The sequence below is a fragment of the Pygocentrus nattereri genome, chromosome 26, assembly GCF_015220715.1.
Source record: "Pygocentrus nattereri isolate fPygNat1 chromosome 26, fPygNat1.pri, whole genome shotgun sequence".
Classification (NCBI taxonomy): Eukaryota; Metazoa; Chordata; class Actinopteri; order Characiformes; family Serrasalmidae; genus Pygocentrus; species Pygocentrus nattereri.
The window spans coordinates 5,150,295-5,176,370 of NC_051236.1; the positions used below are offsets into that span (position 1 = coordinate 5,150,295).

General features: G+C 40.6%; 1 protein-coding gene across 1 annotated transcript in view; it reads left to right on the forward strand.

Annotated features, from left to right (window-relative positions):
* The first annotated feature begins 2,629 nt into the window (after positions 1–2,629).
* Positions 2,630–26,076, forward strand: part of rims4 (regulating synaptic membrane exocytosis 4) — a 63,917-nt gene continuing 40,470 nt past the window's right edge. Inside the window, exon 1 of the mRNA XM_017718263.2 lies at positions 2,630–2,726. Within this exon, the coding sequence (XP_017573752.1) occupies positions 2,630–2,726 (97 nt within the window). The remainder of the gene's footprint in view (positions 2,727–26,076) is intronic.

The following is a 26,076-nucleotide window of genomic DNA, read 5'->3' on the forward strand; positions in this document are numbered from 1 at the left end:
AGAGAGAGAGAGAGGGAGCAAGAGAGAGAGAGAGAGAGAGAGAGAGAGAGAGAGAGAGAGAGAGAGAGAGAGAGAGAGAGAGGGAGCAAGAGAGAGAGAGAGAGAGAGAGAGAGAGAGAGCAAGAGAGAGAGAGAGAGAGAGAGAGAGAGGGAGCAAGAGAGAGAGAGAGAATTAATTATGTGAAGTGTTAGCTCTTTAACCTCGAATGGTTCTCTGATGGTTCTTTAGTAAAGACACCGTGTTTATAGAGCTGTTTACAAAAGTTTAGGCGTCCCTTTTCAGCTTCAGTGTTGTTGTTGATTCTCTAACCGTAAGTAAGTAACAGGTCGTCTACAGAGACGCACGTCTGCACACGTTCGAGTCATCAGAATTTCTCACCCCACTTAATATGAAACAGCTCCTTCATGCCCCTGTTACATCCTGATTCATTCAAGGGTGGCACTGCCCATGTTTGGTATCTGTGGTTAGGGTTAGGGTTCAGTCTGGGGTTCAGTCTCTGCCCGGGTAAGAACCCTACACTACACCAATAAGGTATCGCATTTTTATCAGCTGTCTTTAAATAAGTGCTGAACGACTTGCGCTGGCTGAGGACGGGGGTGTTAGTGTTTTTGAGTGTAAATGAGACTAATAGTGCAAGTGGAGAAATAACGGCGGGACAAATTTCTTGTCCATTCACAACTAAAACACAACTCAACAGAACACACATGGCATTTTCTGCACAATTTTGTGAGTTTACACGTATATAAAACACAAAATACACTGTAAAAAAGTGGCTCGTCTGATCTACCTCAAAAAACCACTTCATGTGGTGAACTATGATGAACTAACCTAACTTTGTGTAAATAGAGCACAATATAGAAATATGTCCACATATGCAGTCGAGACTGACGCGGCTTTTTTCTGAATTTCTACAAACACCATTTCATTTTATAGTAAATGAGTTTGGGCTGGTTTATGTTTATGAACAGATGCCTACAGATCAACATAGTAAAGGAGCTCATCTGTGATCCTGAGTTTAAAGCCAGTTTTTATTCAACTTAAACTTGGAACTAAGTTGTAAATAAATCTGAAACTGAAACTTTGCTTGTGTGTAAAAAGTGATTTCAGAGCCACTCGGTTCTCCCTGATGGAAACTGTTTACCTTCAGTGTTTTGTGCTTCTGATCATTTTAATAGACGTCAGCGTCACTAATTAATGACGTTCTATTAAAAGACTGGTTTACCAAGAGAGACGCTGGAGGACTTTCACCTGAAATGAGTTCATGAAGCCAGTCTGGTTATAAAAATGATAACAGGACATCAGAGCCAGAATTACTCTTTTAGTACTTTTACTTTATACTTAAGTACATTTGAAGGGAAATACTTTAGTACTTTTACTCAAGTGGAGGTCTAAAGGGAAGAACTTCTTTTACTGGAGGAATATTTTACCTTGGGGGTCTCGACTTTAACTCAAGTACATGGTTTGTGTTCTTCGTTTTTACAGTGTATTTGGAGTGGAAATGTAGGGTGGTCTCTGCCTTTTGCACAGGGGTCATCAGTTTAAAACGGTTTTGTCCAGCACTAAAACGGGTTGCAACAATGTCACATGCCTTAGAACCTTTTTAGGACCATTTCTGGTGAAAGGTGGCCCAATTCATCTTCTTATCTGTAGGACTGACTTCCACGCTGCCTGTTGCTGCTCTAACGACGCGTTTCTCCGTGTGATGTCAACTGTTGCAGAGGCAGATGTTTGAAGAAGCGGCGGTGAATGAGAGTCGACGGAGGGAGAAGTGCTGCGTTCTGTGAGAGGAGAGAATGACGGAGAGGCAGAGAGAGAGAGACGCAAGGAGGAGAGAATGTGAAAGAGAGAGAGAGGCAGACCTGGAGGGAGAACGAGAGAGAAAGCGCGGAGAGGAAAAAGAGAACAAGGACCAGCGAGGAGATGAAACGCATTCTCGGAGCCATTGTGCCAGCCGTAGGCCACGCCCCCTCGCCCCACCCACCCGCGCTGCTATTGGCCGGCGCTCTGGATCCCAGCAACAGCCTCCTCCCCCCTTTTCTGTCTCCACAAAGAGCTCTCCGCTGAATGAAGTGAATCAGCTCCAGACTGCTGGGATAGTACGAGCTCCTCCATCTCCATCTTCCTCTGTTTTGATGTTGTTCTCTCTCTCTCTCAGGCTGCGTCATCCCTCCATCCCTCCGAGCAGAGAGGAATAAGCCGGCGAGCAACGCAACAGATCATGCTGGAGCTCCTCTGTCTCTCTCCAGACGTGCGCTTCTCCTCCTGAGATGAGTCTGGGTTCTCGCCCTCATTCCTCCTGACCTGTTTTTTCCTTCTTGCAGTCAAAGAAAAGCAGAGAGTGACCCCCAGAACTGACCCGATCAGCAGCTCCAGCATCTGGACATCTCCAGGAGGAGCCGAGGAACTTTGGGATTCCTCCACTCAGGAAGAAAAGGGCTTTTTTTTGGAGGGGGTGGGGGGGGTCCTTCCCACCCGTTCGCTTATCCTTTTTTTCCTCTTCTCCCTGTCTGCTGGCGAGGGGGCCGGTAAAAGTCTGCCAAGACGCCTCGTGCCGTGCTCCGCGTGAAGAATGGCCAGGCGCGCCTGCCCAAGCCGCCGGAGACGGCGCCCGCGCCCTCGGGCCTCTACATGGAGCGCTCTCAGAGCCGCATCAGCCTGTCCGCCTCCTTCGAGGCGCTCGCCATCTACTTCCCCTGCATGAACTCCTTCGACGAGGACGATGCAGGTGAGTGCGCGCGCGTGGGCGTGAACCTGCTCATCAATTCTGCTCCTCTGGTCCACAGCTTGGTGCCCACCACACCTGATCCAGCCCAGCAGGTGATGACCAGGCTTGGCTGAGGTCTTTGAAAGTCCCTAGAACCAGAACTGATGACCCCTTGCAGGGCATCAGCTTGGGGTCCACTAGATGTTGGTCTGTCATAGCATACACTCTTAAAGTGATGGTTCTTCAAGGGTTCTTTAGCGAAGAAAATGGGTTCTGTGTAGCGCCATAAACACTTTGCATGATTATTGGGTTCTTTGCATCTCTGAAAACTGAGATGGTTCTATATAGAACCTTTTTGTAAAAGGTACTATGTAGAACCATCTACAGCACATTCTCTATCAGTCTGAAGAACCCTGTGATGATTCAAAGAACCCTTTTTCAAAAAGGTTCTGTGTCGAACCACATATCTTGTGTTCTCTCTCATTCTGAAGAACTTTAGGGAAGAAAACGGCTCCTGTGTAGCACCATAAACACTTAAAGAACCCTTTGCATGATTAAAGGGTTCTTTGCATCTCTGAAAACTGAGAATGGGCTGTGCTTGAGTTGTGAAAGGGTTCTTTTCAAAAAGGCACTATGTAAAACCATCTACAGTGCTTCCTCTATCAATCTGAAGAACCCTTTCACAACTCAAAGAACCCTTTTCAAAAAGGTTCTATGTAGAACCACCTATGTTGTGTTCTATCTCAGTCTGAAGAACCCTTTCATAGTTCAGAGAGCCCTTAATCATGCAATGGGCTTTTTATGTGTTTGTGGTTCTATACAGAACCATTTTCTTTACTACAGAACCCTTGAAGAAGCATCTTGTCTAAGTGTGTACCTCCACCAAGTAGTCAGCAAATGGCTTAGTTCAGGTTCATCTGGAGCTGAGATGGAGCAAAGAGGTGCCAATAGGGTCCAGACTTCCATACCTGACTCCGAATTTAAGGAAAATTCCAGCAATTAACAAAAACAAATTCGTTCAGTAACTGAGATGAAAGCAGTCATTCAGAGGGGTTTGATGCGCAATAGTTTGTTGTAGAGACTCACATTTCTACACATTTCTATGTCCACAGTACAAATAATACAAAAACGGCAAATCTGGCCAAATGTTTTTTTGTGGACGTTTCTGCCTCACAACGCCTGGCATGTATCCCTCCGTCATTAATACACGCTGTAAAAAATGCCTCGTCAGATCGACCCAAAAAAATGTAGTAAGAAGTAAATCAACACGTTTTTCCACCTAAATAAATACGTTTAATGAATGATTCTTTCATAGTTTTTTTTCCAAGTTGCATAAAACTGGTTAAATTGCTTGTTACTACATGAAGTATTTTTAGTTTGATCTGATGAGCCGTTTTTTGAAAGTGCATTTGCATGTTCTAGGCTCTCAAAACTATTGGTGGGGTTTTAGAGGCATTAAACTCTTCAGACGTCTGGTTCCTACCACCACCATTGTGTACAATTCTGACTTGACAAGTTTCTCCAGGAACATCACACCACCCTGAATGACCTGGTTTACATTTACGCCATTTGGCTGACGCTCTTATCCAAAACGACTTAAAATTCGATCATTTTTTACATAGGTAGGTGAAGGTGGTGTTAGGAGTCTTGCCCAAGGACTCTTATTGGTATAGTGTAGGGCGCTTACCCAGGCAAGGATTGAACCCCAGTCTCCTACATAGAAGGCAGAGGTGTTACCCACTACACTACACCATGTAAACCAATGGTTTAAATTTTGAAATTCGTGAAATAATTGCACTGTTTTCCATGTAGTCAGTGAATAATAAGCATTAGGACCTAATAAGCCCTTAAAACTCTACACTTAGAGCTTAGTTAGTAATCTTCAGGCTTACAATCTACTTTCGACACTGAACTGTGCAGTATCTACAATGAAAATACTATGTAAATTATGTAGTAATGAGAGCTCGGAATGGAGGTCTATAGAGTTGAATGGGTTAAAAGCTGAGTGATGACCCAAACCATTAGACTCTCTTTATCATTCTTGACCATTAAAAGTGGGCGAATGATGAGCCTAAAGTCTCAGGCTACGTCATTCTATCAGGGCAACTCTTCTGTGGTCTGTTTCTGATTATTTTAGGCTCTGTTTGTTGGGCTGTGGCTTCAAGGCCTGTTTATATCAGAATGATATTCAGTGAAGATCTTTTTAAGCTTCAGTGATGGTGAGCAAGGCGAGTTCTCGCCGGCTGCCAAATATAGACTTCAAAAGCTACTTGACTTTGGGATCAGCCTCGAGAGATGTTGCTCCACACGAGTTCGGGCCTTGGAAATTGAATGCTATTTTCATTCTCATTACAGTCCATAGGTTTGTAGCATTTCCTCTGAAAGGGAAAAGGGTATTAATAGTGAATTTGTCCTCCTTTGCTGAGCTTCTACTCTTCTGGGAAGACTTCTAGATGTTGGAACATTGCTGTGACGATTTGATTGCATTCAGCTACAAGAGCATTAGTGAGGTCTGTGGAGAGGAATTTGTGCCAGATTGAAGAGCAGTCAATACAGTGGGAAAAGCTGAAATGCATGCACAGGTGCCATACGTTTTCATAGTGGCATGCAGAAACTGCCAAAATGAGAAACAAACCATCTGTTACTCTGCTTTGACAGTGCTTGACCTCATTACTGAGAAACAGTACATTAGAATTTGCATTTAAAAAATGCTGCACTGGCGTCAGAATTGTATACAGTCCACTTTCATATGTAATGAATGCACAGCTATTGCCTTCCTCTGTGCACTTTAAACAGATTTATGTCATTGAATTGCAATCATTATAGGAAAAAAACAATGAAATGCAATGTGAATTATGTGCCGAAATGAAAAGCAAAACCTCTACTACATTGCTTTTACATCACATGACCTCTTTACTGAGAAACAGTATATGAGAATTTGCATTTTAAAAATGCTGCACTGGTGTCAGAATTGAATACAGTCCACTTTTAAATGTAATGAGCGCACAGCTCTGTGCGCTTTAAATGGATTTATATCATTGAATTGCAATCATTATAGTGACAAACAGTGAAATGCAATGTGAATTATGTGCCAAAATGAAAAGCAAAACCTCTACTACATTGCTTTTACATTGCATGAACTCTTTCTTGTACATCAAAAGACTTTTCTCATTGAAATGCAACCAAAACAGTGAAATACAACAAACAGGAGATTGTATTTGAACTTAACATACCAAACATGCCAAAGTGAACAGTAAACGTGAGGTACAGCACAGTGGAAAGCAATACAGTCAGGCCTTTATTACTTTTAAGGTGAATTGTGTTCAATTCTGATGCAAATTTTTCCACTGAATCAGAATCAGAATCAGATTCATTGGCCAAATATGTTGACAAACACAAGGAATTTGGTTCCAGCTGTCGGTGTCTAGTAATTAGGGCGGTATACAAACAATGTACAAATCATTTATAGACAAAAGACAGTGTACAATATACACAGTATACACAGCATACAAGCAAGTATATCACTCCAACTCATCCCAAAGGTATTGGATGGAGCTCCACTACTTCAGAAAATGCAGCTCCACTGCTCCACAGCCCAGTGCTGGGGGGCTTTGTACCCCTCTAGCCCACACTTAGCACCGCACATGGTGACCTTAGGCTGCTTTCTACTGGCTTTTCTGAATTGAACCTTATGGTGCACCTTAAACAGCTGAATTTACTACTCAGTCAGACTGCGGATGCTTTTGGATGTATAGTGAAGTAAGCTTTTGTGAAATGTGATTGAATCTGGTCTGGGGGTTCTTTCACATTCTCAGAGAATAGTGTTCAGTTGCTATCTGATACGAGATCCAAGGGGTCCGATGTGTAAAGGCTTAAATTGACTCAGGCACACTCGCACTCGACATGCTGTTCTCTTGCCGAATCTTCGGCATCTTGAGGTTTCATAATCCAGCTGATATTTTCATTAACTGCCACATTACACATGACATGTCTTGATGTCTACAAAACAAATATAGCCATTTTATTTACTATCCAAAGCCACCTGTGAACCTAAGCATGTCTTCTGAGCGTGGATGATGGTAAAAAAGGTAAATCTGAAGAAATGTGGTTCCTTTGTGGACATTCATGTAATCCTAGATGAATATATTTAAAAATATATGTTTTAGGTACTCAAAACTATTGCCCATGGCATCATTCATAGCCTTTTAATGTCATAACTTTCTGAGAGGGAGCTTTTAGAGGGAGACTTCTGGTTCCTATCACCACCACTGTGAACAATTCTGACTCGACGAGTTTCTCCAGGAACGTCACACCACTCCGAACAACCTGGTTTACATCTTAACCACTTAATTTCCCAGACATTTTTTAAGAATTGGTGGAATAACGGCACTAATTTCCATGTAGTCGGTGAGTAATAAGCCTTAGGATCTAATAAACCCATAACACTCTAAACCTGATGCTGTTAATAATCTTAAGGCTTGTTATCTAGTATTTATAATGAATTGTACAGTATCAGGGTTAAAAGCTGAGTAATGACCCAAACTGTTAGACTCTCTTTATCGTTCTTGACCATTTAAAGCGGGCGTGTGATGAGCCTAAAGTCTCAGGCTACGTCATTCTATCAGCGCGACTCTTCTGTGGTCTGATTATTTTAGGCTCTGGTTGTTGGGCTGTGGCTTTGAGGTCTGTTTATATCAGACGGAATCCAATGTGTAAAGGCTTGAATCGATGCAGGCACACTCACACTCCACATGCTTTCCTCTGGCTGAATTACAGGCATCGTGAGGTTTCATAATCAAGCTGATATTTTCATTAATTGGCACAATCAGAGAGTTAACGATGGAATGCTAATGTACCTGCTCCACTTACACACGTGCTGATTGCAGGTTAATATTTAGTTTATGCTCATGATTAGGCGGCACAACTCTGTTTGACTCATTAAACTCTGTTCCGACTGCTCACACACACACACACACACACACACACACACACACACACACACACACACACGCTGGCCACTATATTAGATACACGTACAGTACTGTCAACATGTCAGATATAATATAAGCTGTTCAGTGTTCAGTGAGTCCCACTTTCCCTTCATTCCACCTTCCGCCTCACTTTCAGCTCCTCAAAGAATCTGCAGACACGCCTCCAAAGTTCAGTCTGAGAAGCTGGTTGATGATTTTCTGAACTGATCAAACCCATTCAGTGGTGCTGAGGTCTGGACTCTGGGGCGGTCAGTCCATCGTTCAGCTTCTTTGTTTGATGTGTCCGTCTCCTTTCCTCAGTGAGGTTCTTCTCAATCAGCTACATGTCCTTTCAGACCCACAGCGCTGAGTGGTCTTCTCACAGTGGAAGGATGGACAGAAACACCTGTGGATGTTATCAGATCTGAAGCAGCTTGATGTTCTCCTCTCTCTCAGAGATCAAAGCTTTCAGTGCTGTTTATCTGATGGGGGCAGTTTTGGGTGCGACCAGTTCTTCCAGGTGGTTGTTAGAAGACTCGTTTTCTCCGTAGCATCTAATCTTTCCACTTATTTTATACTGACTTTCTCCTTCCTTATGCAAGTGGATTATCTTATATGTAATCTCCTCAGAAATATCTCCTGAAAAATGAGCGACTTGTACTTGATGGTTGTTTTGACTGGAAATGAGATAAAAGAAGGGTGATGAGATGTTTGTGTGTTCCTAATGTCTCTTGATCCATTTGCTAAGACTGCTGTGCATTTTACACACTCCGTCTTTTCATAGCTCACTCTATACCTCTCTCTCTCTTCTCTGTCTCTCTCTTTGTCCTCTTGCCCTCTTTTCTCCTGTGCAGAGAAGGCAGCATGGAAAAATGAGACGACATGTCTAGCCACTGATCACCAGTGCTGACTGCACACTGATTCTGTCTCTCTGTCTGTCTCTCTCTCTCTCTCTCTCTCTCTCTCTCTCTCTCTCTCTCTCTCTCCCTCTCCCTGTTTCTCTCCCCCCCGTCTCTCCCTCTCTCTCTCTCTGTCTCTCTCTCTCACTCCCTCTCACTGTTTCTCTCCCCCCTCTCTCTCTTTCTCACTCTCTCTCTGTCTCTCTCTCTCACTCCCTCTCCCTCTTTCTCTCCCCCCCCCTCTCTCTCTCTCTCTCTCTCTCTCTCTCACTCCCTCTCCCTCTTTCTCTCCCCCCTCTCTCTCGCTCTCTCTCTCACTCTCTCTCTCTCTCTCTCTCTCTCTCTCTCTTTCTCTCCATGCCATGCTGTTCCCTTCACAGCTGAATCTGTCACATGACCACACAACATCCATCTTCCTTATTAACTGATCCATTCAATATTTGCATAAATCACTAATTAACATGCTAATGAGAGAATATGTGCAGAATTCTGTCTGAGAATCAGATTTAATCAAACTATCCACCAAACATGTGCCAGTATTTTGTTATTATGGACATTCTAAAATACCACCACTGCGTTTTGGTCAGGCTTGGTGCAGTTTCAAACCTTTTGTTTCCAAGATCCCGTCATGCTGTCATGCAGTGATTTCGTGCTTTATTGGATGTCCGAGCTGTTGGTTTGAGTACCTTCACAGCTCAGAGCAAAAAACACAGTGACATGTTTTATGCTGACTGGCTAGTTTACCAAATGACCAGGGCTGGGAGGTATCGGAGTACAAGCATTGGGAATATTTACAGAATACAGAGATTAATCATCTGTATTCAGTCCAACTTATATTTCTGTAAAGGCAGGATTACTGACTGATAATTACAGACTGATAAATCAATGTGATCGGTTATTAATCTCAGTGTTACTGAGCTCTGCTAAAGCCTGAGTAGACTGATAAATCAATGTGATCAGTTATTAATCTCAGTGTTACTGAGCTCTGCTAAAGCCTGAGTAGACTGATAAATCAATGTGATCGGTTATTAATCTCAGCGTTACTGAGCTCTGCTAAAGCCTGAGTAGACTGATAAATCAATGTGATCGGTTATTAATTTCAGCGTTACTGAGCTCTGCTAAAGCCTGAGTAGACTGATAAATCAATGTGATCGGTTATTAATTTCAGCGTTACTGAGCTCTGCTAAAGCCTGAGTAGACTGATAAATCAATGTGATCGGTTATTAATCTCAGTGTTACTGAGCTCTGCTAAAGCCTGAGTAGACTGATAAATCAATGTGATCGGTTATTAATCTCAGTGTTACTGAGCTCTGCTAAAGCCTGAGTAGACTGATAAATCAATGTGATCGGTTATTAATCTCAGCGTTACTGAGCTCTGCTAAAGCCTGAGTAGACTGATAAATCAATGTGATCGGTTATTAATCTCAGTGTTACTGAGCTCTGCTAAAGCCTGAGTAGACTGATAAATCAATGTGATCGGTTATTAATCTCAGCGTTACTGAGCTCTGCTAAAGCCTGAGTAGACTGATAAATCAATGTGATTGGTTATTAATCTCAGTGTTACTGAGCTCTGCTAAAGCCTGAGTAGACTGATAAATCAATGTGATCGGTTATTAATCTCAGTGTTACTGAGCTCTGCTAAAGCCTGAGTAGACTGATAAATCAATGTGACCGGTTATTAATCTCAGCGTTACTGAGCTCTGCTAAAGCCTGAGTAGACTGATAAATCAATGTGATCGGTTATTAATCTCAGCGTTACTGAGCTCTGCTAAAGCCTGAGTAGACTGATAAATCAATGTGATCGGTTATTAATCTCAGCGTTACTGAGCTCTGCTAAAGCCTGAGTAGACTGATAAATCAATGTGATCGGTTATTAATCTCAGCGTTACTGAGCTCTGCTAAAGCCTGAGTAGACTGATAAATCAATGTGATCAGTTATTAATCTCAGTGTTACTGAGCTCTGCTAAAGCCTGAGTAGACTGATAAATCAATGTGATCGGTTATTAATTTCAGCGTTACTGAGCTCTGCTAAAGCCTGAGTAGACTGATAAATCAATGTGATCGGTTATTAATCTCAGCGTTACTGAGCTCTGCTAAAGCCTGAGTAGACTGATAAATCAATGTGATCAGTTATTAATCTCAGCGTTACTGAGCTCTGCTAAAGCCTGAGTAGACTGATAAATCAATGTGATCGGTTATTAATCTCAGCGTTACTGAGCTCTGCTAAAGCCTGAGTAGACTGATAAATCAATGTGATCGGTTATTAATCTCAGCGTTACTGAGCTCTGCTAAAGCCTGAGTAGACTGATAAATCAATGTGATCGGTTATTAATCTCAGCGTTACTGAGCTCTGCTAAAGTCTGAGTAGACTGATAAATCAATGTGATCGGTTATTAATCTCAGCGTTACTGAGCTCTGCTAAAGCCTGAGTAGACTGATAAATCAATGTGATCGGTTATTAATCTCAGCGTTACTGAGCTCTGCTAAAGTCTGAGTAGACTGATAAATCAATGTGATCGGTTATTAATCTCAGAGTTACTGAGCTCTGCTAAAGCCTGAGTAGACTGATAAATCAATGTGATCGGTTATTAATCTCAGCGTTACTGAGCTCTGCTAAAGCCTGAGTAGACTGATAAATCAATGTGATCAGTTATTAATCTCAGTGTTACTGAGCTCTGCTAAAGCCTGAGTAGACTGATAAATCAATGTGATCGGTTATTAATCTCAGCGTTACTGAGCTCTGCTAAAGCCTGAGTAGACTGATGAATCAATGTGATCGGTTATTAATCTCAGCGTTACTGAGCTCTGCTAAAGCCTGAGTAGACTGATAAATCAATGTGATCAGTTATTAATCTCAGCGTTACTGAGCTCTGCTAAAGCCTGAGTAGACTGATAAATCAATGTGATCGGTTATTAATCTCAGCGTTACTGAGCTCTGCTAAAGCCTGAGTAGACTGATAAATCAATGTGATCGGTTATTAATCTCAGCGTTACTGAGCTCTGCTAAAGCCTGAGTAGACTGATAAATCAATGTGATCGGTTATTAATCTCAGCGTTACTGAGCTCTGCTAAAGCCTGAGTAGACTGATAAATCAATGTGACCGGTTATTAATCTCAGCGTTACTGAGCTCTGCTAAAGCCTGAGTAGACTGATAAATCAATGTGATCGGTTATTAATCTCAGTGTTACTGAGCTCTGCTAAAGCCTGAGTAGACTGATAAATCAATGTGATCAGTTATTAATCTCTGTGTTACTGAGCTCTGCTAAAGCCTGAGTAGACTGATAAATCAATGTGACCGGTTATTAATCTCAGCGTTACTGAGCTCTGCTAAAGCCTGAGTAGACTGATAAATCAATGTGATCGGTTATTAATCTCAGCGTTACTGAGCTCTGCTAAAGCCTGAGTAGACTGATAAATCAATGTGATCAGTTATTAATCTCAGCGTTACTGAGCTCTGCTAAAGCCTGAGTAGACTGATAAATCAATGTGACCGGTTATTAATCTCAGCGTTACTGAGCTCTGCTAAAGCCTGAGTAGACTGATAAATCAATGTGATCGGTTATTAATCTCAGTGTTACTGAGCTCTGCTAAAGCCTGAGTAGACTGATAAATCAATGTGATCAGTTATTAATCTCAGTGTTACTGAGCTCTGCTAAAGCCTGAGTAGACTGATAAATCAATGTGATCAGTTATTAATCTCAGTGTTACTGAGCTCTGCTAAAGCCTGAGTAGACTGATAAATCAATGTGATCGGTTATTAATCTCAGCGTTACTGAGCTCTGCTAAAGCCTGAGTAGACTGATAAATCAATGTGATCGGTTATTAATCTCAGCGTTACTGAGCTCTGCTAAAGCCTGAGTAGACTGATAAATCAATGTGATCGGTTATTAATCTCAGCGTTACTGAGCTCTGCTAAAGCCTGAGTAGACTGATAAATCAATGTGATCGGTTATTAATCTCAGCGTTACTGAGCTCTGCTAAAGCCTGAGTAGACTGATAAATCAATGTGATCAGTTATTAATCTCAGCGTTACTGAGCTCTGCTAAAGCCTGAGTAGACTGATAAATCAATGTGATCGGTTATTAATCTCAGCGTTACTGAGCTCTGCTAAAACCCGAGTAGACTGATAAATCAATGTGATCGGTTATTAATCTCAGCGTTACTGAGCTCTGCTAAAGCCTGAGTAGACTGATAAATCAATGTGATCGGTTATTAATCTCAGCGTTACTGAGCTCTGCTAAAACCCGAGTAGACTGATAAATCAATGTGATCGGTTATTAATCTCAGCGTTACTGAGCTCTGCTAAAACCCGAGTAGACTGATAAATCAATGTGATCGGTTATTAATCTCAGCGTTACTGAGCTCTGCTAAAACCCGAGTAGACTGATAAATCAATGTGATCGGTTATTAATCTCAGCGTTACTGAGCTCTGCTAAAGTCTGAGTAGACTGATAAATCAATGTGATCAGTTATTAATCTCAGCGTTACTGAGCTCTGCTAAAGTCTGAGTAGACTGATAAATCAATGTGATCAGTTATTAATCTCAGCGTTACTGAGCTCTGCTAAAGCCTGAGTAGACTGATAAATCAATGTGATCGGTTATTAATCTCAGCGTTACTGAGCTCTGCTAAAGTCTGAGTAGACTGATAAATCAATGTGATCGGTTATTAATCTCAGCGTTACTGAGCTCTGCTAAAGCCTGAGTAGACTGATAAATCAATGTGATCGGTTATTAATCTCAGCGTTACTGAGCTCTGCTAAAGTCTGAGTAGACTGATAAATCAATGTGATCGGTTATTAATCTCAGAGTTACTGAGCTCTGCTAAAGCCTGAGTAGACTGATAAATCAATGTGATCGGTTATTAATCTCAGCGTTACTGAGCTCTGCTAAAGCCTGAGTAGACTGATAAATCAATGTGATCAGTTATTAATCTCAGTGTTACTGAGCTCTGCTAAAGCCTGAGTAGACTGATAAATCAATGTGATCGGTTATTAATCTCAGCGTTACTGAGCTCTGCTAAAGCCTGAGTAGACTGATGAATCAATGTGATCGGTTATTAATCTCAGCGTTACTGAGCTCTGCTAAAGCCTGAGTAGACTGATAAATCAATGTGATCAGTTATTAATCTCAGCGTTACTGAGCTCTGCTAAAGCCTGAGTAGACTGATAAATCAATGTGATCGGTTATTAATCTCAGCGTTACTGAGCTCTGCTAAAGCCTGAGTAGACTGATAAATCAATGTGATCGGTTATTAATCTCAGCGTTACTGAGCTCTGCTAAAGCCTGAGTAGACTGATAAATCAATGTGATCGGTTATTAATCTCAGCGTTACTGAGCTCTGCTAAAGCCTGAGTAGACTGATAAATCAATGTGACCGGTTATTAATCTCAGCGTTACTGAGCTCTGCTAAAGCCTGAGTAGACTGATAAATCAATGTGATCGGTTATTAATCTCAGTGTTACTGAGCTCTGCTAAAGCCTGAGTAGACTGATAAATCAATGTGATCAGTTATTAATCTCTGTGTTACTGAGCTCTGCTAAAGCCTGAGTAGACTGATAAATCAATGTGACCGGTTATTAATCTCAGCGTTACTGAGCTCTGCTAAAGCCTGAGTAGACTGATAAATCAATGTGATCGGTTATTAATCTCAGCGTTACTGAGCTCTGCTAAAGCCTGAGTAGACTGATAAATCAATGTGATCAGTTATTAATCTCAGCGTTACTGAGCTCTGCTAAAGCCTGAGTAGACTGATAAATCAATGTGACCGGTTATTAATCTCAGCGTTACTGAGCTCTGCTAAAGCCTGAGTAGACTGATAAATCAATGTGATCGGTTATTAATCTCAGTGTTACTGAGCTCTGCTAAAGCCTGAGTAGACTGATAAATCAATGTGATCAGTTATTAATCTCAGTGTTACTGAGCTCTGCTAAAGCCTGAGTAGACTGATAAATCAATGTGATCAGTTATTAATCTCAGTGTTACTGAGCTCTGCTAAAGCCTGAGTAGACTGATGAATCAATGTGATCGGTTATTAATCTCAGTGTTACTGAGCTCTGCTAAAGCCTGAGTAGACTGATGAATCAATGTGATCGGTTATTAATCTCAGCGTTACTGAGCTCTGCTAAAGCCTGAGTAGACTGATAAATCAATGTGATCGGTTATTAATCTCAGCGTTACTGAGCTCTGCTAAAGCCTGAGTAGACTGATAAATCAATGTGATCGGTTATTAATCTCAGCGTTACTGAGCTCTGCTAAAGCCTGAGTAGACTGATAAATCAATGTGATCAGTTATTAATCTCAGCGTTACTGAGCTCTGCTAAAGCCTGAGTAGACTGATAAATCAATGTGATCGGTTATTAATCTCAGCGTTACTGAGCTCTGCTAAAGCCTGAGTAGACTGATAAATCAATGTGATCGGTTATTAATCTCAGCGTTACTGAGCTCTGCTAAAACCCGAGTAGACTGATAAATCAATGTGATCGGTTATTAATCTCAGCGTTACTGAGCTCTGCTAAAACCCGAGTAGACTGATAAATCAATGTGATCGGTTATTAATCTCAGCGTTACTGAGCTCTGCTAAAACCCGAGTAGACTGATAAATCAATGTGATCGGTTATTAATCTCAGCGTTACTGAGCTCTGCTAAAGTCTGAGTAGACTGATAAATCAATGTGATCAGTTATTAATCTCAGCGTTACTGAGCTCTGCTAAAGTCTGAGTAGACTGATAAATCAATGTGATCAGTTATTAATCTCAGCGTTACTGAGCTCTGCTAAAGCCTGAGTAGACTGATAAATCAATGTGATCGGTTATTAATCTCAGTGTTACTGAGCTCTGCTAAAGCCTGAGTAGACTGATAAATCAATGTGATCAGTTATTGCTCAATGCTCATTAAAGGAGGTTTTGTTGAGGTGCACTGCACAGTCTTTTTTCTTGGAGGGCCACACTGTGTTTTTTGAATGCTACCTCTGTCCAGGAATCTCCCTGTTGCTAAGCAACAACAGCATCGTAACTCTCAGTAAGCGTTTCAATATTTATAAGCAGAAATCTTAAGTACTAGCGTTTGAACCTGCTCCCCCAATTTAACAATAACCTGTAATAAAAAAGTTTGTTTATTGTGTTTGTGTGATTGATGTCTATATGGTTAAGAGAATATTGTGCAAAATTGGAATCTAGATTTCCTTTTTCTTTTAAGCCAAATCCAGTCGTAGTCCAAAAACAGAAGTGGACATTCAGTCTTAAAAACGATGGCTCTTCAAGGGTTCTTTAGTAAAGACAATGGTTCTATGCAAACAATGAACACTCAAAGAGCCCTTTACGTGATTAAATGGTTCTCCGCGTGGTGAAATGGTTCATGAGATTGAAGGAGAGTGTGCTGTAAATGGTTCTACATAGAATCGTTTTGAAAATGGTTCTATATAGCACCAAAAAGGGTTCTTCTAATGTATACCAGCTTGACAATGTAACATCAAAAGAATGTTTTTAGAACCATTTTCAGAAAAGTTGTGTACGGAACCGTATACTACGGAACCATATACAACACAACATCAATCTGGTTCTGGCTCCCTTGGTCTTTTTAAGAGTGTAGTTCCTGATAGAAAGTGCTGATAGATGGTGGACGTGCTAAGAAGTTCCACTGCAGTTCTACGAGTTACTGCCGCTGCTGTTCTTCTACTCGAGCAGTTTTTTGGGAAGATGCTTGGAGTTCTACTGCAGTCATTATTTCACAGCAGTATCAGTGCTGGAGTTTGAGTCTTCTTTTAAAACAGCTCAACGTGAGCTCGGCACTGACTACCGCAGAGCTCTGTTATAAATGAACTTGCCAGCACGTCACAGCTTCTGTAATAACATCTATTACTCAGCGCTGAGGGCGCAGGACGTTCCTGATCACAAATATAGAAACAAAATGATGTGGTAAAAAATGAACTCATACATCGTATTAATGATTTTCAGGGAGGATCCATTAATCCGAGGAACTGGAGTTACTAATCACTCAAACCAAACAAGACTTCTCTATTTTTACCATCCGTCTGATTTCATGGGGACATTTGGAGGATAACTTGATTCGATAAACAGCGTTCGTGAACTTTCTGATTAGTATTGTGAAATTTATCGCTGCTGTCGGGAAACAGAACCTTGAATCTTCATTTTTGACATAATTTGGAAAAGCCTATTGGCCTTTGCATTGTGTGTGAACTCCAAGATGAAAGGGCCAAAAGAAATGACTCAGAATAAATTCTGGTTCCATTGACTTCCATTAAAAGTGGACCAGGTTTTTTACCAGTTTTGAGATACGAGGTTTTTGTTCTGTTAAAAGCATCATTCATGTTGACAAACTACAGATAATATTCAGCCGACTAGAATCACTGAGGACTAAAATAACATGGCCATTATGCAATATTAAAAGGACCACGTATTTGTTTTCCACTCATTGCCTAAGCGCTTAATTATTAATTAATTAATTAATCAGTCTGTGGCTGTTACATCAGCTTTCCTCTGTGGTCATTACGCAACAAGAACCTAGATGTATTACGTTATATAATCTGTTGTGGACATATACCTGTATCTGCAACAAATCTACAAGGTCGGCATCCTTTTCTTAATAATATAAAATGATTTGTTAGCAGATAAATGTAGAAAATGATTGGAATCCGTTCGTCCTGTGCACTTTCAGAGGTTGGACACACAAAGGCTGCGAATGAAAATCTTAGATGTGTCCAGAATGATGAAAGCAGCTGTAGGATATCCTAAAATGACAAAAAGAAAATCAAAATAAAAGTAATATCCAGAACTGATCATATTCCACATGTTGGAAAAAAATGCATATAAACAATTACTAAACTAAATTAGAGTATATCATGTGTTATAATTAACTTCTTATTTACAGAGTTCCTGAAAAAAATAAATAAAACATGAAAATGTACTTTTATGTACGTTTATACCTTCCACTTTGTGTAAGTTATTACTGTATTATGATTTAATTTTTGTAAACATCGTCAAAACAGCCAATAATCTTTATTTTCAGCAGATGTTTGTGAAGAAATTAGATGTAAGATAATCAAAGAAGGAGAAAGTCAAAGGAGAATAAGTCTCCTAACGGGAGTTTCAAAAACCGATTAGAAGCTACAGAGAAAATGAGGCTCCTAACAACCACCTGGAAGAGCTGGTCGACCCCCAAACTGCCACATCAGATAAACAGCACTGAAAGCTTTGATCTCTGAGAGAGAGGAGAACATCAAGCTGCTTCAGATCTGAAAACATCCACAGGTGTTTCTGTCCATCCTTCCACTGTGAGAAGACCACTCAGCGCTGTGGGTCTGAAAGGATGTGTAGCTGATCAAGAAGAACCTCACTGAGAAAAGGAGACGGACACACCAAACAAAGAAGCTGAACAATGGACTGACCACCCCAGAGTCCAGACCTCAGCACCACTGAATGGGTTTGATCAGAAAATCATCGATCAGCTTCTCAGACTGAGCTTTGGAGGCGTGTCTGCAGGTTCTCTGAGGAGCTGAAAATGAGGCTCCTGAGAAGAACGGAAGCTGGAATAGTTGTTGAGGGGTCTGTGTAGTCTGAATGTTTTCTGCTTTTAGTCTAATACATAAATATATATATTTGGTTGATATTGATATTTGGTGTATGTGTAATGGCAACATATATCATAAAAAAGAAAATGTGCAAAAACAGTATTTAATTACATTTTGGAGTTTAATGTATTTGAATTGTTCTTCATAACTTTCATAGCTCCATTCAGAAGCTGGGCGTCGTATGAGGCTCTAGCTCTTCTCTCCAGTCTAATAGACGGTGATGTCATTTTAAACCCTTATAATAAAAGAAGCTGAACTTTGTTTTTCTACTGAAAGTCGACCCGTTTTTCCCCAAATCTGGGCTCTAAACTATAAACAGACGGCGTCTCTTCAGTGATCTTCTCTGAAAACATTACTTTTAGAAAACAACACAAAGAGCGTCTGAGATTTTTGGCTTTAGCAGTAAATTGTAAGCATATAGTGATGTGTGGAGATCATAAAACACATGTTCTGTTAATCTGAAGGGCTTTTACAATAAAAATAAATAAATAAATAAATAAATAAAAATGTACATTTATTTCATGCAGTTACTGAATAATTTACAAGACTTGGTCACAAAGATTCAGATGAACAAACAAAAATTTCAAGCTCTACATTTTTAGGCTTTATGAAAGAGTATAAAACTCTGTGCATCAGAAAAAGTGCCTCAAACTGTTTGTCCAACAGGGCCATCACAACCTCCCCACCCAGCCCGCGTCTCAGTCTACTTAAAGTCTTCATCCCTCATCCAATTCCTCCTTTCATCTAATTTGCCGTGTTGCCGATTGACGCACAGGATGCTGAAAAGGCCTCTCGCACCACACGTCTCCATCCAAACCCCCCCCGACCTCTTCCCAGCAGAGCAGCAGATTTCTGGCTGAGCGCAACAGAACGCTCTGAAGTGCTCGAGCTTATTAACCCTCCTACGCTGACAGGTCCTGCATTGATGCTGCGGCTCAAAATACCTCCGAAACGAACGCGCATCCCCTCGCAGCGACTGCGCGGCGGCGGCTACAGTCTCGCTGTTGTGTAAGAGTGCAATGGAACAAGGGCAGGAAGACAGAGAGAGAGAAAGAGAGGTCAGGATGATTGATAACACACAGCGCTCTGCAGGCCAGGGCTGTGGAAGGACGTACAGACGTCCAGCTGTGTTTGGTAGTGATTTAGAGGCTGAGTGTGAAAGTTGACCTATATACTGATGCTCTGTGAAAAGGACATTTCACACCAGACTGGACAAGACCGTAACGCTTCGGTTCACTTAAGGATTCAGAAATGAACTTCGGTATCTGTGGATGTGCGTTCGGAATCATTTTGAACTCCTATGGGTTCATTAGCTCGTGTGTGCCCTGCTGAAAAACCAGCACAGACCACCACAAAGTCCATGCTGGTCTGTGCTTGGTCTTGTGCTGGCTTGATGCTGATTTAGCTGGTCACCCAGCATGGTCATACAAGTGTCCAAGCACAACACATGATGGTTAACTGGAATGGGAAGAAAAAAGAAATGGAAGAAATATTAAATGAATAAGCGAAATATGCTGAAATGCTAATAATAATGGACTTTTTATATTCTATATATGAAATACATATATATGTATATATGATATAGTCATCGACTGTATACATAATGTATATGATATATAAGCTCATTGAGTATATTATATATGATATACACATTCATTGACTATATATATATATATATATATATATATATATATATATATATATATATATATATATGATATGATATATATGTTCGACAGTATGACAGTATATATAATACATATGATATATGATATATATGCTCATTGTATATACATGATATACATGATATATACACTCTATATACGACACATATGATGCACATGCTAATTGACTGTATATGATGCTGATGATATATACACTCGTTGGTTGGAACGTGCAGACACTGTTGCTCTCACTGGCCGTCAGTGATGTTCAGGTTTGGTGTTCAGAATGAAATTATTTATTGGGTTGTTGAAAGTAATCAATACATTCTGAAGGCGGTTATTTGGTCCATCCGTATAGCTATAAGACAATGCAGTGCTTTAGAATTTAAAGCATTTAAAGCAAATATAAATCTTTCTTTAGAGTCAGAGTAATAAAGATAACAGCAATAAGACAAATGTGATTAAACACAATTAACTTCAATACAACTGAATATGATTAATAAATAGACAGCCCTAATCCTGACATGAACATTGGGTTTGAGAACAAGTTGGAGTGGAAAAAAATCTGCAAAATGGTGATAAAAAACACTGAGAAACAGAGAACTATTTGCAAATAAAAGATTTGGGAGAGCAGGAGGAAAAAATATTCAATAGGTAAAAATAAATATATATAATTAGCCAATATTAAAGAATAAGCAGTATGAATCTGGTGCAAATCTATTGAATCATTTCGCCCACCCTTATATCCAGCGACAGATGCCCAAAAGTCAGAGTAAACATTATCCAGCCCATAAATAGCAGTGTGATAAGTCAGTGACTCAAATGATCATTAGCTTTACATTTTAACAGTTTAATCAGAAATCAGAGCCGTTTATTCCAGATTAAACGCAGCATTCGGAGGCAGATAAGCAGCTCAGGTGGGAATCTGGGTTAGCAGCGGAGTGACGGAGCATGCCGTGTTCCTTTCACACCTGCCCGTGTGAGGTGCTGCTTACGAGCTTGTAAAGCAGGGTGGTCTCGGATCGATGGCAGGCGAAGTGGTGTTCGATTCCCAGTCATCTCGCGCAGGTGAGAAAGCAATCTGTTTTTTTTGTTTTTACTCCCAGAAGACACTCGAGCGGGGAGGCGGACTGGCAGAGGGATAAATCAACACATGCTGTACTGAAGAGGCCTGTCTGTCCAAGCTCGGCTTAAAGGCTTCATTTTCTACTGGCAAACACTTTAACACACAAACACGGACAGAGAAATGTTTAATTATTCCACAAATTCCCATTCAGTCATTACTCTACTGAATCAGCTCAAAATGCAGGCCCACAAACTATTAAAAAACAATGAAGTATTCAGTTAGATTTAAACAAGGATTACGTTCTGATCTGTTTAAACCCAAGAGATAATAAAAAGCTAAATATACTACATCAGCATTTATAGAGCACTTTCTATTGGGAGGCATCTGTCCCAAAACCATAACCTCTAAATTTACACTTCTGAAAATAGCATTTACGTTTATTTGGCATTTTTTGTTCAATGCTGTTTGTGAGGTTGACAATAAAAAAGCTGCCCCACATTTTTATGTCGCTATCAAAACGCAGAGTTTAAGTCTGTAGGCGGAGCCTTATTTGAGCCACGCCCCAGCATTTTAGAGCAGGAAGTGAAGCTGCATCCCTGTCCCTCATGGCCACATGGTGAGCAGATAGACCCCATTGTTTTGAAGTAAATGTGTCCCAAAGTCTGAAAGTCAGTCTGGTACGCAGCCCTGCTGGTGACATACCGTACATGCTCAGAAAAGCAGGTATGTAGCCATCACTGGGTCAGTTCCCCTCTCGTCACTGGGGTGGGACCCTCAAGGCTCCATCTCAGCACCTTCAGTCAGGGAACATAACTGAACCATAATCCACTGAAATGATCTGTTCTAAGCTGTACTGACTCCACACACCCTGCCTCGCCTCGCCTCCAGGCTGTTATTCTACTGCTCTGTTTTAAAACATTCGGTTATGAAAAAGAACAAATACCAACTTTTCACCTGGAGAAACTGATTTAAGCTAAACAATCAGACCTTAGAACCACTGTAGAACCTTTGAGGGAACATTCACATTAACTTTATTTTTAGCCATGCTAAAATAATAATGCATGGCCACGACCTAGTAAGTCATGGGAACGAGATAATTACGTCGACTTAGTAAGGCGTTGAAGCGAGAGAATTAAGCCTTGGCCACAGCTTCATAAGACATGATCTTGTTCCCACACCTTACTAAGGTGTGGCCATGATTTAACTATCTTGTTCCCACACCTTGCCATGCATTCTTTTTATTTACACAGGATGCCACCAACGAGGCTCTGTAGTCTGGATCATTAAGAATCGTCATATTTTCTGCCGTTCAGCACTTTTTAGTGTTTTATTGTAAAATATGGTGATTTTCTGTGTGAACAGCTGTTCAAAGCCGTGTTTGCTGGTCATGAACGGAGTTTTTGAGCTCAAAATGGACTAAAATTGTGACCGAAACTGTCACGACTGACACATTCGGTAAAGTTTGGGTAGTTATGATTGTTTTGGTAGCGGCGCAATTGAATGTTCAGTCATTTATTCTAATAAAATAAACATAAATAAGATATATGGTCAATCAAATTATAAGAATATGGTGCAACGATCCACATATGAGTTTGTAGTGGTGATGGGAACCAGGGGTTGCCATGACTACAACACTAATATAGACATTTTATTTACCATCCAGAACCACCAGAGATCCTGCACGAGTCTTCTGAGTTTATATGGAATGTTGATGATGGGAAAAACGCTGTTTTCTCTGAGGACTGTTTTAGCTCACAACGTCCTGCATGTCCCCCTCCACCAAGAATGGATTTAAAAAGCACATCAAAACCTCAAATTATCCTGAAACAATGGCAGTGAATTCAGAACCATTTCATGTAGGAACTTTCTGTGAAGGAGCTTTTAGAGGTGGACGTCTGGTTCCTATCACCACCACTGTGAGCAGTTAAGACTCGGTTAGTTTCTCTAGAACAGATCGTTCCACACCAAACCACTCAGAACGACTCTGTTTACATCTCAACAATTTAGATATGTTGAAATTTCAAAATATCAGTGGAGTTCCCCTTTGAGACTCCATAATGTAAACCTGACAATGTGCCGTTTTAAACACTGTAAATGAGCTGATGGTTGGTGTCTCTTCTTCACTGTTTCTCTCTCTCATTGTTATTTGTATCGTGTGTGGAGCACAGACGCTGTAGTGAGCCACGAACCATTTGGTGCTCACCACTTTGAGCTGGCATCAGATGATAGAGCTCACGATGGTGAGACAGGAGGTAAAGGCAGATGGTTACGGCGTACGTCATAAGCCGAAAAATTTCCAGATTCACCGGCTGTTGTGTGTTTTTGAAAGCGAAGGGTTTGGAACCTGAGAATGTTTCTGTCTCTGTGGGTCATTCGCCGTATTAATAACTCATTTCCCGCATACAGTCACATAAATACGACCACTAAGGACCCTTTCAGGTACTCATCTCTCAATTAGTTTCAAATGAACTGATCTTAAATCGGCAACTCCGTTTCAGATTCGGCATTTAAAGTTGACTTAACTGCTTCTTTAGCTACCGATGGAAATTCCCCATTACACACAAACAGCTTCAGTTCTGTGTTTTATTATCTCACCATGCAAATCAAATCATCAAGCCACATCATGTTATTGTCACATCACATTTACAGGTGTGAGTGAAAATCTTAGGTGTGTAGTGCCCTTGATTAAGTGATACTTTTTTGATCCCACAAACGGGGAAATTCCACCTCCGCATTTAACCAATCCGTGAAGTGAAACACCACATACACACTAGTGAACACACACACTAGGGGGCAGTGAGCACACTTGCCCTATCCACAGCGCCCGGGGAGCCGTTGGGGGTTAGGTGTCTTGCTCAGGGACACCTCAGTCATGGACTGTCGGCCCTGGGGATCGAACCGGCGACCTTCCGGTCACAGGGCCAGATCCCTAACCTCTAGCCCACGACTGCCCCCAAGTACATAAATACAAAAAAAAAAACAAAAACAAACAAACAAACAAAAAAAAAACATATATATATTATATATATATATATATTTTATATATATAAATATATAATATATATGTTTTTTTTTTTTTTTGTATCTCTATTTTTGTCATTTTTCAGTTTTTTACATAGTTTGAAGATGCCTGCTGTCCTTTACATTGCATGTAAACTTTATGATGAATAGACTAAAAAAACAACCCAAAATTACTTGGAAAAAATTCTGGTTCCATTGACTTACATTAAAAGTAAAGTAGGTTTTTTTCCTTCTCCTGTAAAGTTACTATTTTGGAGATATTAGATTTGGGGCACTTTTACCTGCCGTGTGAATGTAGCCTTTGTGACTCAAGGCCGTTGCTATTCGTGCCCAAACAATGAACCCTCCTTCAAAGCCACTTAGATCTTTTCCTCTTGATCATGTCGATCCAAAATTGAGGTCAGCTGGGCTACTCAGCATTTATACGCATGGCACAGAATACAACGTTTTAATAAGTGCATTCAAGTGCTATAAGGCATACATAGCACCTTATAATACTGTGCATAAGCTTGTATAATTGGCCTCCTTATAATAACATGCATAAGCCTTTATACAGCAAGAGTATTTGACTTCATAAGGTCATGTTCATAAGGTCTCCCATCGCTGTTGGGGCAGATTTGATTATGCCCAACAGATGTTTACCTGGATGTCGGTCTGCTGTGATAAATATATACCCTGTTATAATGTGCTATATAGCAAGCATGCATGTTGCGAATGTTTATTGAATGGAGATTATAGTGTGTCATGAAACCTGACATTAAAAAGCTTATTGATGTTTCTCCACTAGATTTTTCAGGTCTTTCATTGTGTTTTACACATTTATACACTTTCTGTGGGTTTATGTACCAAAAACAATTCATAATCCATTTTAACACGTTTTCCAGCTCGTCTTTATCCCTCACACATAGACCGAGACGCTCCTTGTAACTTCACTGTGAGTGGGTGGGGCTAGAGTGCCGCTCACTGAATATGCGGATGTATGTAAATATGTTGGCATCACAAATCCAGTGTTTACAGCTGATTTCCATCCATGGATTATATGGACTGAGGAGTGACTGGTACACTCTCAAAAAAGACTTCAAGGGTTCTTTAGTAAAGAGAACGACTATATAGAACCATCAATACCCTTTGCATGCGTAAACAGTTTCTTTGCATGTTCAAATGATTCTTCAGATTGATGGAGAATGTGTTGTATAGGGTTCTTTATAGAACCTGTTTGAAAAGGGTTATATGTAGCACCAAAAAGGTTCTGTTATCGTTAGGAAGTCAAGCTCGTATAAGCTCTGCGACTCGTGCTTTATTTTTATTGCACCTTTAATAAGCTCATTTTAATAACACTTAATTTCACTTAATTGCACCTTTAATAAGCTCATTTTAATAACACTTCATTTATTTGTCTTTTAATTCCTTCTTTTGTTTTTTGTGTTTTGCTTTATTGTACAACCACATTTCCAAAAATGTTGGGACACTGTGCAGAGTGTAAATAAAAACAAAGTGCAATGATGTGCAAATCATTTAAACCCCACATTTCATTGAATATAGTACAAACACATGTCAAATGTAGAAACTGAGAAATTGTATTGTTTTTTGAAAAAATATAGGCTGCACCTACAAACGCAAGTTAAAGCTCTAAAACATAAAGAAGGAACCAAATATAAACAGGATCCAGAAACGCTGCCACCTTCTCTGGGCCTGAGCTCATTTAAAATGGAATGAGGGGAAGTGGAAAAGTGTCCTGTGGGCCGACGAATCAACATTTGAAATTCTTTTAGGAAATCATGGACACTGTGTCCTCCGGGCTGAAGACCACTCAGCTTGTTATCAGTGCAGTTCTAAAGCCAGTATTCATGATGGTTTAGGGGGGCATTAGTGCACATGGCATGGGTGATGTGCTCATCTGTGAAGGCTCCATTAAAGCTGAATGATATAAACATGTTTTAGCAACATCTGCTGCCATCCAGACGACGTCTTTTTCAGGGAAGGCCTTGATTATTTCAGCAAGACGATGTCAAACCACATTCTGCATGTATTACAGCAGCACTGCTCCGCATTAAAAGAGTCCAGGTGCTAAACTGACCTGCCTGCAGTCCAGACCGGTCACCACTGAGAACATTTGGCGCATTATTAAATGAAAAATATGACAAATGAGCCCCCAAACTGTTG